This window comes from Electrona antarctica, assembly GCF_951216825.1.
Source record: "Electrona antarctica genome assembly, chromosome: 12".
NCBI lineage: Eukaryota > Metazoa > Chordata > Actinopteri > Myctophiformes > Myctophidae > Electrona > Electrona antarctica.
In genome coordinates this window covers 52,055,075-52,072,117 of record NC_136793.1, presented here as the reverse complement: position 1 = coordinate 52,072,117, position 17,043 = coordinate 52,055,075, and the positions used below count along the sequence as shown (strand labels likewise).

The window sequence follows — 17,043 nt, the reverse complement described above, 5'->3', positions numbered from 1 at the left end:
TACAAGTTTACTATTAACTCACTCAGTGCCACAGGACGCCTTATGACGCCTCCCCCTTATGGTTTACCATATATATATATATATATATATAGATCATAGGTCCACAATGGAATTAAATGTATAATTTTTACGTAAAATAACATAACGAAAAAAGGCCTTTTCAGCTTCGCAACTCTGATATATTATATTATTTTGACATTTTTAAGTTCGATATAGAGCGTCGCAGTCCCGCCCCCTACCATGGACCAGGAAATGAATCCCAATGCATTTTTCCCATAGACATTTCAAAAAGTATTTATTTAAAGACGGTTACGCCGCGGACAAAGCCAACTCGAGTCGTGACAACTCATGACAACACAAACAATATTTTGGACCAAACAAATAATTACAAAGAAGAAAAACAACAAAAAAAAGTGTTGTAACCTGCCGTTTTTTTCTTCTTTCTAATTATTTGTTCGGCCCAAAAAAATGTGTTTGTTGTCATGATTTGTCACGACTCCAGTTGGCTTTGTCCGCGGCGTAAACGTCTTTAAAGAAATACTTTCTGAAATGTCTGAGGAAAATGAACGGAGAATCATTTCCTGGTCCATGGTAGGGGGCGGGACTGCGACGCTCTATTACCGATATGATAATTGTGCCGTCTTTAACCCATTCAAACTGGGAAAGCAGAATTCTGTGTCATCTTAGTGCGTTATATTTTTGTGTTGGCTATTCAAAAATAGTAGATGTACAAGCTCACAGCGCGCCACTTCGTGCCGTACTGCGAGCTTGTATGTGAAAAAGTCTTAAAAGTGCGAGAACTTCTGATGTAGAAGGCATTTGTAGAATCGGCTCCAGGTCTTAATAAGACTAACTCATTTTGCTGCTCCTCTCTTCCTCACTCCTCTCTCAGTCTTTTCCAGGGATGGCTCAGCAGTATGGCGGTCCAGGTTCCGTTGGTCCCGCGGGTTCAATCCCAGGTTCTGCTGGTCCCAACCACCCCGGAGGACCCGGCCCATACAACCTGCAGTACCACACAGGTCTGTCTGTCTGTCTGTCTGTCTGTCTGCCTGCCTGTCTGTCTGTCTGTCTGTCTGTCTGTCTGTCTGTCTGTCTGTCTGCCTGCCTGTCTGTCTGTCTGTCTGTCTGTCTGTCTGTCTGTCTGTCTGTCTGTCTGTCTGTCTGTCAGTCAGACCACACAGGTCTGAAGTAATAAAAGCGGGTCATGTTTGCATGTTGTGGAATAGTAACAGCTGAAACCAATATATCAGTATTCTGACATTAACCTGAGGGCCACGTTAAGTGAAGGTGGGGGCCGCATGTGGCCTCCGGGCCGCCAGTTGCCCACCCCTGACTTAGATCTACGTCCATGGGCAGTCAATGTGTTAACCCATTCTGGGCGGGAACCCCTTTTGGTGTTACATACATTATGTTATAATTTAGCTATTGAAAAATAGCAGATCTACAAGCTCATAGCGCGCCACCGAGTGGCGCGCTACGAGCTTGTAGGTCTGCAATTTTTGAAAAATCGTTAAAATGTGCCTCAAATCTATCCGAATATTGTCATGATTTAGAAAACTTTATTTTTTAATTTCGACGTCAGGCCTGAATGGGTTAAAACACATCGAATGCTGCCAGCGTCTTTCACACTAAGCGAGTGCCAGCAGATATGGCAGATTCTTCTCTGAGAAGCCCTGCCTTCCGTTCCACACCAACGCCTGGGAGGCATAATGTTCCATTCTTACCTCACGGTGGTCACGCTAAAAAGTCTCTCTAGAAGCGTTTATATTCCAAACGAGAGGCATGCTGGAGTCAGAAATGAAGACGGAACATTGCCCATCTGGTCAAAACCATGGAGTGTTCCCTAGATTAGGAGATACGAGCCATTCTTTCTGAGCCGTAAACAAGGAAGTGAACGGCAGTGCGCATGCGCGAATCAGCAAGAGAGTACTGTTGCAGAAGGAGAGGCCAACCAAAAAACAAAAATCAATAAAAGGGGTGCACACTTAGTTTGGACTAGTCATTGGTTAAACATGGGTTAAGGTTAGGTTTAGGTGTGCTGCCCCGTGACAGGTTAGGTTTAGGGTGAGGGTTTGAGATAGGTTGTAGTTGTAGGACTAATGACTGGTCTAACCAATGACTAGTCTAAACCCAAAACTGTCTAAACTAAGTACTGCACCCCAATAAAAAATACTTTTTGGTGTTTTACGCATTATGTTATGCTTTAGCTATTTAAAAATAGCAGATCTACAAGCTCATAGCTCTAGCTCATAGAAACATGGGTTATTCTGAAAAACTCTGAATTTAGAAGACAGTTGTAGAATCGTTCCCAGGTCTAAATGGGTTAACCCATTGTGACCTGGAACGCATCCATGTCACGTTAGCGTTTAACCACATTAACCATTAACCCATTTTGGGCGGGAACCCCTTTTGGTGTTTTAAACATTGTTATAATTTAGCTATTGAAAAATAGCAGATCTACAAGCTCATAGCGCGCCACCGAGTGGCGCGCTATGAGCTTGTAGGTCTGCTATTTTTGAAAAATCGTTAAAATGTGCCTCAAATCTTTCTGAAAATTGTCATGATTTAGAAAACTTTTTTTTTTTTAAATTTCGACGTCAGGCCTGAATGGGTTAAAGACGCCTATACACGTCCAAGGCACCCCGCGGCCTCCTGCCTGACGGTAACGGCTATACACGTCCAAGGCACCCCGCGGCCTCCTGCCTGACGGTGACGGCTATACACGTCCAAGGCACCCCGCGGCCTCCTGCCTGACGGTAACGGCTCAAATGAAGGGCGAAGAGCGTGTGCACTGGGTGGTAGAGTCATTGTAAACCTGAATTGCCCTTTCTTTTGGTTATGTAAAAAACGGCGTCACAAAGTGATGAGGTCATCACATTTTGCACATTTGGGCAAGTGGCTATGGCTAATTTAGCCCAAGGAGTGTTTTTCGTGCAAAACTAATGCTTGGATTGGATGAAAACCCCCTGGTTTGACACATCACATGCTACTTAAAGCGTAATGAAATGTAGATAAGTTGTTAAACCCATTTAGACCGTAGGACGTGAGGATTGCGAGGGGTGGGGGGGGGGGGGGTCGGCCTCTCCTTCTGCACCATACTCCTTGCTGTTCGCGCATGCGCGCTGTCGTTCGATTCCCTGTTTACCGCTCGGAAAGAAAGGCTCGTAGCGTGTAATCCAGGGAGCTCTCCGTGGTTTTGACCAGATGGATATACTAAGCTCTTCATTACTGACTTCAACACGCCTCTCGTTTAAAATATGAACGCGAGGGATTATCGAGCGGCTTTATCGTAATCACAGCGAGGTAAAGCAAGCAACATTATGTATCCCGGTTTTTGTACGGAACGGAAGGGGGGGGGGGGCTTTCAGAGTAAAAGCTGCCATATCTGCGCGGCACCCCAAGCTGCTATTATGCATTTGGCCGCTGTGGCGACCCTGAAGGTCGCCAGCTCGGGCGCACCCTAGCTAAATCATTAGAGCATGCCCTGGGCTACATCTGTGCAAAATGTCCCTTTGTTTTACGAATTGGCGCAAAATCACCCTTCTCTCCCCCTAAGCTCCTCCCACTAAAGTGGACATGTCCTTCTCTGTCCTTCTGTAGGTCCAGGTGGCCCAGGCCCCGCCCCGCAGCGCTCCGGCTCCTCCCCCTCATACCAGAGCCACAAGATGCCCCTCCCACAATACAACCCCTCAGGCCCTCCCAGCTCACAGTACTACAAGGTAATGTAGAATACAGTTGTTACTAGGGCTTTCACTTCTAGTGATTTTTACTAGTTTACTAGTCGACTAGTTGTTTAACTAGGCCTACATATTATGTAAAAAATAAATAATAATAATAATAGTTTTTTGTACATTGGTAAGTAGCCTTGCCGAGCCATGAGGCCCATAGGGGCAGGAGCCTATCTCCTGTTTCTGTAGCGTGAGGCAGCTTGATGTACAAGTACACCCCCTGGACATGACGCTAGTATGTCGCAGGGACTTACCCCCAATCCAACCCTTGATGCTGAGTGCCAAGCAGGGAGGCACTGGGTCCCATTTTTAGAGTCTTTGGTATGACCCGGCCGGGGATCGAACCCCCGACCTCCCAGTCTCAGGGCGGACACTCTTACCACAAGGCCACTGAGCTGTGTACATTGGTGACTATAACTATAATCTAGGGGGGGGGGACCTTTTTTCAACTAGGTGAATAGTGGACTAGTTGCTTAAAGCCCTAGTTGTTACCATGTCTGCTATAACCTGCCAACGCATGTTGGGAGCCAGGGGTGTTTTATAACCCTCAGCACGGGTGATGTTTTTTACGGCTAGCAGTGATTGCGAAACATATTAATTTCATGGACCCCCAGTTTCACACACATTATGCTACGGACCCCCGATTTTAATTGCATTTCTATATCTGGTACCCCAATTTATATTGTAAAACCACTGTTTTACAATACCTAACGGGTCCATTTGGTTCCATTTGTACACTCTCTGAGTGACAGACCCATAAGGGTCCATTTGGTTCCTAACTATCTGTAATTGAGTCTCAAGTACCCCCAGGCCTCAAGTACCCCCAGGGGTCCCCGGACCCCACTTTGAGTCTCAAGTACCCCCAGCCCTCAAGTACCCCCAGGGGTCCCCGGACCCCACTTTGAGTCTCAAGTACCCCCAGCCCTCAAGTACCCCCAGGGGTCCCCGGACCCCACTTTGAGTCTCAAGTACCCCCAGCCCTCAAGTACCCCCAGGGGTCCCCGGACCCCACTTTGGGAACCCATGGTCTACAAGCTTGCAGATAGCCTATTTTCGGTTATTGCTTATTTTAAAAGGAATGTATATGGTCAGAACTAGTAGTAGGATATACATGTTAAATCTAGCAGGAAACCCTAGATTTTATTTTGCTTTGATCCCCTGTTTGTGTGTATGTGTGTGTGTGTGTGTGTGTAGCAGGAGCAGTTTAATGGGCAAGGTGGCACATTAAATCCTCTGGCGGCAGGTGGCGCAACTGGAGCCTACAACAACTTCAACCAACCAAGTGGGGTGAGAAACTGTTTGCGTGCGTGCGTGTGTTCATTGCGACTGTATGTGTATGTGCCCCATGGCACGGCATAATAATCAAAACTGTGGCTCAAGAGGTAGAGCAGGTCGTCCAATGATCCATGGGTCGGCGGTTCGAATCCCGGCTCCTCCTGTCTACATGTCGAAGTGTCCTTGGGCAAGACACTGAACCCCAAATTGCTCCCGATGTGCTGGTTGGTACCTTGCATGGCTTCCGCCGCAATCGGTGTATGAATGTGTGTGTGAATGGGTGAATGTAATGCACAATCTATGTAAAGCGCCTTGGATAAAGGCGCTATATAAATGCACCATTTACCATTTATTCTATTCAGCTGTTTGACCATCTGTCCACAAATTGTATTATTGTTCTTGTAACCACCATTGGCACTGGGTGGTTCAAGAGCGTGAAATATTCGATTGACTGAAACGTGAATGAATATATACAATCAGTCCAATTAGTTTATTTAAACTCCCCCCCAGAAACCAACATATGGACATCAATACAGAACATGTTCTTATGTTTATGTTTATGTTTATTTATTTGATATGGACATAACAATTGCATTGCTCATTGCACAGTTGTACAAATTGTAGATGCATCATTTACAGTGTGTTAGCACATGTGCTAATTTTCACCACTTGTCCACAGGAGACTTTTCTAAAAAATACAATTTAGTTTAAAAAAAAAACACCCAATCAAATACAAAACATTATACATTCTAATAATATTTACAGCAAAATTACAGTACCCATTACATAATCTCAAATACACAAGTAAACATAATCACTCTAGTAACTCAAGCTATACATGTGAACACAGTTGATTTGATTTCAACCATAGTTTGAGTCCTCTGTAGAACACGTTACCATCCGTCTCTAGTTTTAGAACCGTAGGCAAAGAGTTCCATAGGTTTGCTCCCTTTACTGAGAAGGCAGACTGTCCGAATGAGTTGTTACACCTGGGAACAGTACAGTTACCACTCTTGAACTTGCCTCGCGCCTAGCGGAATTTACTTTGTACAAACCATAATGTAGAAAACGCAACAACCATACATGACGGCACACAACTGATTTCTCTGCTTCCAAGCAGAGAAATCAGATCCTTCCTTTTTTCCCTGTGGCCACATCAGCAATCACTCACTAGGGGATCCCCGAAGGCCTCCCCCAAGCCACCAGGGAGATGTAATCGCCCCAGCTGCCTGGGCATGCCTGGAAAAACCTCCCTGGGGACTTGGGGAGGTGACAAGGAGGCATCTTTACTAGATTCCTCAACCACCACCACCACTACTGGCTCTTTCTCTTACGCAAAGGAGCAGCGGCTCTACTCTTGAGTCTCTCTCTCTCTGACTGAGCTTTCTCACCTTTCCCCTTGCCGGCCACCCTCCTTAGGGCCGAGTCATACTCCTATTTTACCGCTGTAGTGCCGAAATGATTTCGGCTCGTCAGACATTTTCAGTAGCACCGAAGAGCCGACTTTAGGACGGTACCCGCCCCCCCCCCCCCCCCCCCGAACCTCAAATGACGTCACATTGTAGGCTCTACAGAGCCGAACCGACTTTTATTCGGCTCTAAAATAGGAGTATGAATCGGCCCTTAGACCCATGTCAGCCGCTTTGTATCCACACACACGTCCTTTCGTTTATTCTGACCCACATTTCCTGGACAACCACCGGTCAGAGTAGGAATCAAGAATGTCCCGTAGAGAGCAGCTTTGCCCTCAGGCTCAGATCTCTTTTGTCTCCGTCTCTTATCCATCCTAACCATCAGGAGCTGTGGCTCAATATAAGCTCAACTTCTACAAGCGTTTGTCGGGGTGCCCAGTTCAAATATGATTATTTTGAGTGTGAGTGTGTGTGTGTGGGGGGGGTGGTACTAAAATATGACTAAAACTAAAGGGAATTTTATTCAAAAGACTATGACTAAGCTAAATCAAAATTTGCTGTCAAATTCAACACTGCCACGGACAAATTTGTATGGGTCGCGAGTATTTGTATGGGTCGCCCCTTTATTTTTTGTTTCATATATTTAGTTTTTAATTATTTTTTCTAAAGCTTAAAAAAAACAAAAACAATCATCATTTTTACAAACAAATTCTAACTTATTTTTTTTCAATACTTTTAAGTAGTGAAAATAGCAGATCTACAAGCTCACAACATGTCTCATCACAACGTGTTGTGAGCTTGTGGATCATCTATCTTCAATCTAATCTCCGGCACCGTTAACCCGGTCGATGCCAAACTTTGCACACACAATCCCTGATGAACCTCTGCCCCACATTTTCCAGAACCGCCTGTTATAGCGCCACCATGAGGCAGCTTTTCACATTTTTTACCTAAAACTGCACCGATCTGTGTGAAACGTTGCATGCACACTCCCTAGAGGCCAAGGACAAACCTTTGACCTGCATTTTCCGCATCTGCCTTTTATAGCGCCACCAGGAGGCCGACTTTTGTAAAACACATTTTTTTATATTACTCCTCCAGATTCTGTCCAAAAGTCTCACAAATCGTTACACAGTATCTCTATGGTCATGTGCTCAAGTCGGATCTGTCCGATATTTCATATTCCATCCTTATTGGCTATAATTGGCTTTCACAGTTTGCAAGATTGCCCCGTTTTGAACAAAAGCCTCAAATCATGAATGCAGCATGCAATTTACGTGAAATCTTTCACACATTTTCTTACTAGGCTGAGGAATATATCCCACCCTTTTCACATTGGCCTGTTATAGCGCCACCAACAGGTTGATTTTTGCAAAACACATTTTTGGAACAACATGCCTCAAATCATCCAATTGCCATCAATACAAAGGCGTATGAAGAAATGGCACCCTTTTCACATTGGCCTATTATAGTGCCACCAGGAGGCCACAACCTGACCTGGCTTGGTGGAGACCTGTGCCCCAAGGGGCACTTTTTCTAGTTTTAAATATATTTTCGTGAACGGAAATGGCAGCTTCCTTAACTCGAATTTCAGGAGACTATATAGCATTCGGAGATTGTGGAATAGTTGTCTGGCTACGCAAAACTATGGGTTTGGTATGGGTTTAAGATTGCTGTCTCTCTCTCTCTCTCTCTCTCTCTCTCTCTCAGCCCGGTCGAGTTTTGCCAGGTTACCCCAGCTCTCCTCTCCCTGGTAACCCGACACCTCCCATCACCCCTGGAAGTTCCATGGCCCCGCCCTACATGTCACCCAACAGTGATGTGAAGCCGACACCTTCTTCCTTCCTGCCAGACATCAAGCCAAATATGGCCAGCCTGGCCCCTCCCCCTCCTACTGGTAGGTATAAAGGCACGCACACAGGCCCACATTTATCAAAGTGGTGTAGACCGGAAAAATGGACGCACAGCGAAATCGCCGCACTTGTCCGCATTTATCATTCCATCGTGACTTTTGACTTTGACGTACCTCGCGCCCAGACCTCACGTCTGAACGGCATCTAGTGTAGGCTTTGTTTTTCAATACTAGACAATAGTAGCATTGTCTATTGTCGTATTTGACAGGCATCTGGACACATGTATCCACCCCAAAATGTATATCTAGCACACTAAAAAATAATTAAAAATAATTAGGCATACAATTTTATATCCAAGTGACAATGAATCAAGCGATATGGAAACAATTAAACAGTCTTAATCTGTCACTCATTTAAACAAATTCTTTAGATTGCAGATCTGGATCAGACCTATAGGCTATACGAGATCAGACCTATAGGCTATACGAGATCAGACCTATAGGCTATACGAGATCAGACCTATAGGCTATACGAGATCAGACCTATAGGCTATACGAGATCAGACCTATAGGCTATACGAGATCAGACCTATAGGCTATACGAGATCAGACCTATAGGCTATACGAGATCAGACCTATAGGCTATACGAGATCAGACCTATAGGCAGACCTGCGTCAAGGTGATAGGATATATCCTCCTTCCTAACTAGGTACCAAGGTGATAGGATATATCCTCCTTCCTAACTAGGTACCAAGGTGATAGGATACATCCTCCTTCCTAACTAGGTACCACAGTGATAAGATGTATCCATTGAAATGAGACAGAGTAATTATAATGTTGAATGTTTGTTGACTTCCTGGTTGTTAGGTAACCCCAGTGACGACCTTCGGCTGACCTTCCCTGTGCGTGACGGTGTTGTGTTAGAACCCTTCAGACTGGAACACAACCTGGCCGTTAGCAACCACGTCTTCCAACTCCGAGACTCTGTCTACAAGACTCTTATATTAAGGTACTACACATCATATATATATAGTATACTCTATATATATATACTCTATAGCAGTGGTTCTCAAAGACTTGTTTTCATGTAAAGGACATGACATGATTTTTGTGCCAGGGACCCCCGTAAGAGAGCATTTGCGTTGTCAACCATTCCAAATTCTTCCCAAGATAAATCACACGTTGTGAGCTCGCAGATGAGCTATTTTCGAATATCTTAACTTAAGTATAACAGGGTTAAAGTTAAAAATCACCTGAAATCCCCTCCCATTCAAAAAGTGTGATAGGCGAGGCAGGGCCTGTTTGGGTCCTATGTGGCGTATTTTGTATCGTCTCGCATGCGCAGCAGTGTCACCTCCGTGGGCAAGCTGGTGAATCGAGCCCATTGGATGAAACCGCTCATTCATGTGTCTGGCCCCCAGCCGTAATACGCTGCACTAACCTACGAACAGTCCGTTGCGCTTCAGTTCTCCCTCTCGGTTCTGGGGGCTTGCTTGGAAGTTGGAACCCCCTCAAGGGCGCCTTGGGCTCCCCGGGCATTTATACAGAATCAGTAGACCCAGAGTCAACTTTATTGTCACTTTTACAAAACACGATTACAGCTGTAAAAGAGTGGGTGAATGAATGTATTCTTTTTTTCTTGCGCAAGCTCTCAACTTTGCAGTTACAAGAAGAGTTGGAATAGGGAAGAGAGAATAGAGGGGAAAGGAACACTAACACAGAAGTGACAGAACGGATCAAATGGCAGGAAGGCACAGACAAAACAAATGTACAAAGTCCAATATACACAAGGTGCATGATTACAAAAACATTGCAATGGATAGATGCCGCTAGGGAAGGCAGAAAGGCTTCTTGGATATAGGTGGAAAACATATCCAGCATTGATATCCATGCTGTCCGGTGGGGTGACCAGATGTCCCTCTTTGCGTGGGACAGTCCCTAATTTCCAAGACTTTTCAGGCGTCCCACAAATTGAGACCCTGTCTGTCCCACATTGTGACTGGCAGGCATCAGTGTTCAAATGCCCTAATAGTTAGTCCCCTAATAGTTGGCCTTCTGTTGTAAAGCTCTCTCATTGTCTCTTCCTGCAAGATGTTTTTAAGCCTGTTAAAATAGCATAAAAATAAAAAATAAAGCATGATTTTAAAACAAAATGTGAGACACCAGAGGAGTTTATAAATGATGGTCGAATATGACATCAAGGCATTTAATAGCAACTCAAGTAGTAAGTTGCTAACCCGGTACTCCAGTCCCACTTGTCCCACACAAGCGATACTTCTGTCCCTCAAATGAACAGTTTGGATCTGGTCACCCTACTGTCCGGTGGAAGCCTCATCATATGTCCAATACTGTCCAAAATTTTAAATGTCAGATCTACAGCGCCGAACTATGGCTGCAGCTGTGTAGCTCTAATCGTTGTCACCATCCCCTGTAACTGCAATGAGTGTCTGCACAACAAAGTCTTTCACCCACCGTATACTTGTAATGTGATGTGACAAATACATCTCATTCTGACAAACTCAAAATGCATTGCAATGCAACACGTTTTGAGCTTGTAGATCGGCTGCTTTTGCTACTTCTAGTGTAGCCTGGAACTCACCTATGCTTTTTATGGCATAGTTTCTCCCGGCAGGATCCGCCGGGAGAAACTATGCGCAGCTGCGCGACATGAGACTAATTACTTAGAGCGACAGAGAGAGAGAGGAGTGTGTGTGTGTGTGTGTGTGTACATGTGTGCGTGTGTGTCAATTTAACAAAGGTGCAGACGATAAGAAATCAGCAGAGAGTGAGAGATGTTTGCGCTACTCTATGCCGAATTGAAGTGGACTCGGACCCAGACTTTTTTTTCTCCCTGGAAATAAAAACGTCTGGGTTTCCGAGGCTACTTCTAGTGTGACACTCTAGTGACTAGTAGGACGAAAAAACAACAACAAAATAACAAAGTTAAAATATGAAGCAGCAACTATATAAAGATAGCAGCGGTTATATACAATCATGGTGTCATTTGTGGCATAGATAAATGTGAAATAATATGAAGAAAAAACAACAGAATAAAATCAGTTTCATGGTTAAAGTGGCAGTACGTCGTGTGCCTCAGCGCTTGTTCAGCAGTCTGATGGTTGCCAGGTGAAAACTATTCAGAGGTCCGGTGGCGTTTCTTCTGATATTCCGCTATATTGCGTGGCTGGCTGTGGTTGCAGCAGCGGTGTGGCTGTGATGAATGACCTTGATGATTCACTCAGCCTTGGCTACACAACGTTTCTTGTGTATTCCCTGGAGGGAGGGACGCTCCCCTCTTACGATGCACACTGGGCTGTTCACAACGCCCTTTACATACGCAATACACCTCTTACACACACCATTATACATTATACAAATATACACACACACACACACACACACACACAGTGACACTACAGACACACACACACACACACACACACACACACGCACACAATACACAGTGCACACACACTCCCATCTAAACTTCATAAAACCTAAGATGCTTTCCCGGGTTGAATCTGTCTTTTTTTTTTTTTATTATCTTTAGAACTGTCTGTCAATGTTTCCATGTGTGCCTACTGACTGTCTGTCTGTCTGTCTGTCTTTCAGGCCAGACTTGGAGCTCCAGTTTAAATGCTACCACCACGAGGACAGACAGATGAACACTAACTGGCCAGCCTCTGTCCAGGTTAACACTCTCTCTCTCTCTCTCTCTCTCTCTCTCTCTCTAGACTCTGTAATGTAGGTCTATAATAATTTGTTACAGTATATATAATCAAAGCAATGTTGGCTTGTTAGATTTGCCGAAGAAGCCACCGCGTTTTTAAAACAAGCCCAAAGAAAACGTGACTAGTCATTTTTTTCCTGCAACTGAAGCCAAAAACAAGCCTAAAGTTGCGGTACTTAAGCAGACTTGGCAACACTGGTTAGTGTTCATTGACTCACACAGCCCTCCCTCTGTCTCTCCTGTGCACTGCTGACTCCAGGTCAGTGTTAATGCGACTCCGTTGACCATAGAGAGAGGAGATAACAAGACGTCTCATAAACCACTGTACCTGAAGCAGGTCTGTCAGCCTGGAAGAAACACAATACAGATCACTGTCACCGCCTGCTGCTGTGTAAGTACACACACACACACACACACACACACACACACACACACACACACACACACACACACACACACACACGTACACGCACGCACGCATTGATTAAAGTTCAAGCGGAAAATAGCCGAACTACAAGCTCTCAATGCGCCTGCGATGTATTGAGAGCTTGCTATTTTAGATAGGCTTGTAGTCAAGTAAATTTTTTCACACTCTTTGACAAATCACACAGACGAGTATGTTTACCTTGCCTGTCTTGTTGACACACATAACACAGACTATATGTTGTATTATGTAAATATGACTCTGTACTTACAGTATGTCTCTCCACCTGTTCCTGTCTGTCTGTACATGTCTGTCTGTCTGTCTGTCTGTCTGTCTGTCTGTCTGTCCAGTCCCATCTGTTTGTTCTTCAGTTGGTCCATCGTCCGTCGGTCCGGTCTGTTCTCCAAGGTCTTATGAAGAAACGACTGCTTCCTGCAGAGCACTGTGTCACCAAGAGTAAGTTAACCATTAATTCACCTCTGAACCCATTTTGACCTGAGATCAGATTCTAAAAATGTCTTCTACATACCGACAGTTTTCTGAAAAAGCTAATGTTTCTATGTCGGTCGTTCTTCGATTTTTTTAAAATAGCAGACCTACAAGCTCGTAGCGCGCCACTCGGTGGCGCGCTACAAGCTTGTAGGTCTGCTATTTTTCATATAGCTAAAGCATAACATAATGCTAACACCAAAAGGGGTTCCCGCCCAAAATGGGTTAACACGCAGCCCGCCAGAACCGCGCGCGCATTCACTTGCATTCAGCGGTCCGCGTTCAAATGCCTGCGTCTCCAAATCGGCGCAATGAATGTCGTTTCTGGTGAAAACAAGGTTTTTCAACTGCCCACAGCCGGCGCTGTGATACTCGCGGTCGGGTTTTTTCTGCACCGAGCGAGAGAGAACAACAACCGGTCAAGACACCACACACAGCATTTTGTCATTGTGACATGCGGTTACGGATATTTGGCTCTTCAAAATAAGTGTTACGCGCGATAAAACCACGGTTAACTCAGTCAGTCAGTCACTCACTCACTCTACAAAGACTAAGTTACCTAATTAACTACTAATCTGTTAACTAAACCAACTTGTGTACAGATTATTGTGTTGTCATTAACCAACATGTTAAAACTAAACCGACTTGTACAGAGCTGTGTGTTATCACGTGAGCTAACCTCTCTCTCTCTCTCTCTCTCTCTCTCTCTCTCTGTGTGTCCAGTAAAGCGTAACTTCAGCAGTGGGACCATTCCAGGGACCCCTGGAATGAATGGAGAGGATGGTGTGGAACAAACGGCTATCCGCGTGTCTCTCAAATGTCCAATCACGTTCCGACGTATCCAGCTTCCCGCACGGGGTCACGACTGTCGACACATACAGGTCAGACCACCAACAACATCGTATAGCTGTCGGGGTGGAAGCCTCATACTTGCGTCCGAAACCGTTACTCTTCAGGATTCACATTCAACAGCAGCAGCACGTCTACGATCTCTACGAGCTTACCTAGATTGGCTTGTTCTTGCAACTTGTGCATCATGACATTGTATGACGATGAAGTAGGGAATTGATTTACAAAAACAACGTTTGAAATATTGGAGGTAGGAGGTTTCCTCCTCGGCTCCTCTGATTAAAACAATAGATGTTTGTAGAAAGAAATGCTATTCACAGGAATGACCTGGTCCATTTGTGATCAATAGTTCCATATTATGACCACTCCAGGTGCTCCGTATTACAACCTGATTAAGCCAGGAATCAACACGGCAGTGTTGTTTTCGTCGACTAAAAACGAAGGCGAAAAATGTTCGTCGACTACTTTTTTTCACTGAGGAAAGCTAAATGGAAACTAAATGAAAACTAAGCTATGATGAGTAATACTAAGACTAAATATACTGGCAATTTCGTCAACAAATAAAAACTAGACTAAAATGTTAGGAAGGGACTATAGTGGACAAGAGATCCACTATAAGTAATTTTACACTTGGTTGCATGCTGAAAATAGACGATCTACAAGCTCACAGCGCGTTGTGGGCTTGTAAACAGTCATTACGACGGCATAAAAACACATTTTGTTCGACTGAAATCAACTAAAAACGTCTAAGACATTCCAGGTGACTAGTAAAATGTGACTAAAACAAAATGAAAACTATTCAAGAGACTATGGGCCCTATTAAGCAAGTGGAATCTAATTACATATAATTTTACAGTTTTTAAGACGTGGGGGCGTGTGCAATGTCATATTACAATTATGGGCCAGGTAAGAAGCGCTTTCGACACCCCGTGGTGTGAGCAAAACGGCCTTGAATTAGTCATGGGAGTGTTTCAGAGAGTTTTGAGGCTTACCCAATGAACATGTCCGTACTATTCTCTTTACGACACCAGCTGATGTCCTCATGGAATGCGCCCTTTTCGGCAAGTGGTATTACATTTCTGCAGACTGGCACCATAGACATGACATGACTTTGTCACATTTGGGTTAATTATTCCTATTGCACTGCATGCTGTCACCTTTATGCCTCAAAAGAACAGATCCACAAGCTGTCACAGCCATGATGTGCATAGCTTGTAGGCCTATGTCTCTATTTTGTTAAGTAACTTGCAGTGTTCATTGGAAAGTCATTACAGCGGCGCAGCCATATGCTAAGGGAGGGAGATATACGCACATCATCACTTCATTTGTTTCTGTTCTAAGCATGAAAAACAGCTGTAAAAATCTTTATTCTAGTTCATTTGATTCATAAATGAATAACTAAGACTTTGAAATGGCACCCACCTATACCTTTCAGATCGGAATGGAACTGCGAGTAGATACGCAGCATTGGCTGGCAAATTGGCAATCCATGCGTAATGTTCCCAGAATCGTCTAACCCCCGAACATACAAGTTCGTTTGATATTGTTTAATTCGATAAAAATAGAACCATGTACCATACAGCGAATGAAAGCAAGATTCCTAAGGAATATGGGGATTTTTACATTTTAAAAAACGGTTGAGAAATGAGAGAACCATGAGTGTTTATAATATCAAATATTATAAGAATAATATGAAAGACAAACGGGCTGTGAAGAGCTCAGCTCACCATCCCGACAAGGAGGAAATATAGCCTATAGTGCATGCACGTATATGCACTGACTGTTGCACACACGCTCTTTATTTGTTTCTATTGAAAAACACCAGTAAAATAACGTTTATTTAATTTTATTTCATTCGAGTCACGACGAAGGAATGAGTTGAAATGCCATACGTGCGCCATGCTTATTGCTGCGGCCCCAATGTTATGGTCTTCGCTCGTAGCATTTTATTGAAGAAGAATTGAGTCGGGTGTGATACAGCGTATGAAAGCAAACTTCCCAGTGATTATGGAGATGTTTTAATTTTTAAAAAAGGTTTAGAAATGAGCGATATATGACCCTTTATAATCTCAACGAGAAAGCCAGACAGCTCGCTGTTGCCATGTCTCATAGAAACAAGTAAATAGGTCTATAAACATACTCCCAAAAGAATCGCATATAACAGGGGTCTACAACCTATTTTAAATGAAGTGCCATGTTTTTATTTTCTAGATAGTGAGTCTGCCATATCAAGATTCCTTTTAATGACACCACATTAAAATTTCCAGCATATTTTGATTGTCCACAAATATAAAGTTCTTCCTTCTTTTTACATATTTTCTTGCACATTGTTATAATGATCATTATAAATATATATCCCCCTGCAGTCAGAGTTCATTGTTTTAATGAATGAATGTGATGCATTGTGAGCTGGTAGATCTGCTATTTTCAAAAGTAATCTTTGAAAAAAGTGACAATAAGAATATTTTTGAAAAATGTTATTGAAACATTTAAAAACACAAATCTGTCATGGGGGTCACTGGCTTAGTTGGGCAAATGCATTCATCTGGGGGTCCTTGACATGGGAATGTCGCTGTGTGAGGATCACTGGTTTAAACAACATTAGGAGAAAAGCCCAAATAAGCACTTTAGAAACAAGAAAAGCAAACACACAACTACCAATATTTACAAGCAACTTTGCAGAAAAAGAAGCCGCTTATAATAAACAGACATGGCAACACTCCAGCAGCACTCCAGAGCCGCTCAAGTGTAAAATCAAACAGTGCTTTTTGCTTTTAAGACGTGGTCAGACCCAGGCGGAATCGGTATGCGCTGAGTGTTTTTAGGTCAAGGGGCTTAATAGCAATTAGCGCAAAGCGAAAATAATTAACATATGGACACTCCCCCAATGCTAAATTATGCAGGAACGTGGTATTCCATATGAGTGAGCGCTCACCACGGCTTCTATAATACGAAAAGGCGCAGAGCGAGGGCGAAATCTGTATTACCGCATGGGTTTTTCGTCTTGCTTAATAGGGCCCTATGACTAAAAACTAAAATCAAACTTTGCTGCCAAAAACAACACTGCAACACAGTAAATATGTCTGACCTAGGACTATGTACCTAACTGTCTGCCTGTCTCCCTTCTCTCCGTCCAGTGTTTTGACTTGGAGTCGTACCTACAGTTGAACTGTGAGAGAGGAACATGGCGCTGTCCTGTATGCAAGTATGTCTCCCACCCCCCCTTACCTCCTGACCTAGCTGACACACACCCCCACATGGAAATAAAAATTGCATAAACTAT

The 17,043-nt window shown here is 43.9% G+C and overlaps 1 protein-coding gene across 1 annotated transcript in view; it reads left to right on the top strand.

The window, feature by feature from the left end:
* zmiz2 (zinc finger, MIZ-type containing 2) overlaps nucleotides 1–17,043 on the top strand; it is a 44,326-nt gene that overhangs the window by 17,151 nt on the left and 10,132 nt on the right. The window contains exons 7-16 of the mRNA XM_079515655.1: nucleotides 893–1,019; nucleotides 3,601–3,719; nucleotides 4,923–5,015; nucleotides 8,126–8,312; nucleotides 9,136–9,277; nucleotides 11,881–11,959; nucleotides 12,258–12,389; nucleotides 12,773–12,878; nucleotides 13,635–13,792; nucleotides 16,898–16,965. Coding sequence (XP_079371781.1) covers nucleotides 893–1,019; nucleotides 3,601–3,719; nucleotides 4,923–5,015; nucleotides 8,126–8,312; nucleotides 9,136–9,277; nucleotides 11,881–11,959; nucleotides 12,258–12,389; nucleotides 12,773–12,878; nucleotides 13,635–13,792; nucleotides 16,898–16,965 — 1,211 coding nt within the window. The remainder of the gene's footprint in view (nucleotides 1–892; nucleotides 1,020–3,600; nucleotides 3,720–4,922; nucleotides 5,016–8,125; nucleotides 8,313–9,135; nucleotides 9,278–11,880; nucleotides 11,960–12,257; nucleotides 12,390–12,772; nucleotides 12,879–13,634; nucleotides 13,793–16,897; nucleotides 16,966–17,043) is intronic.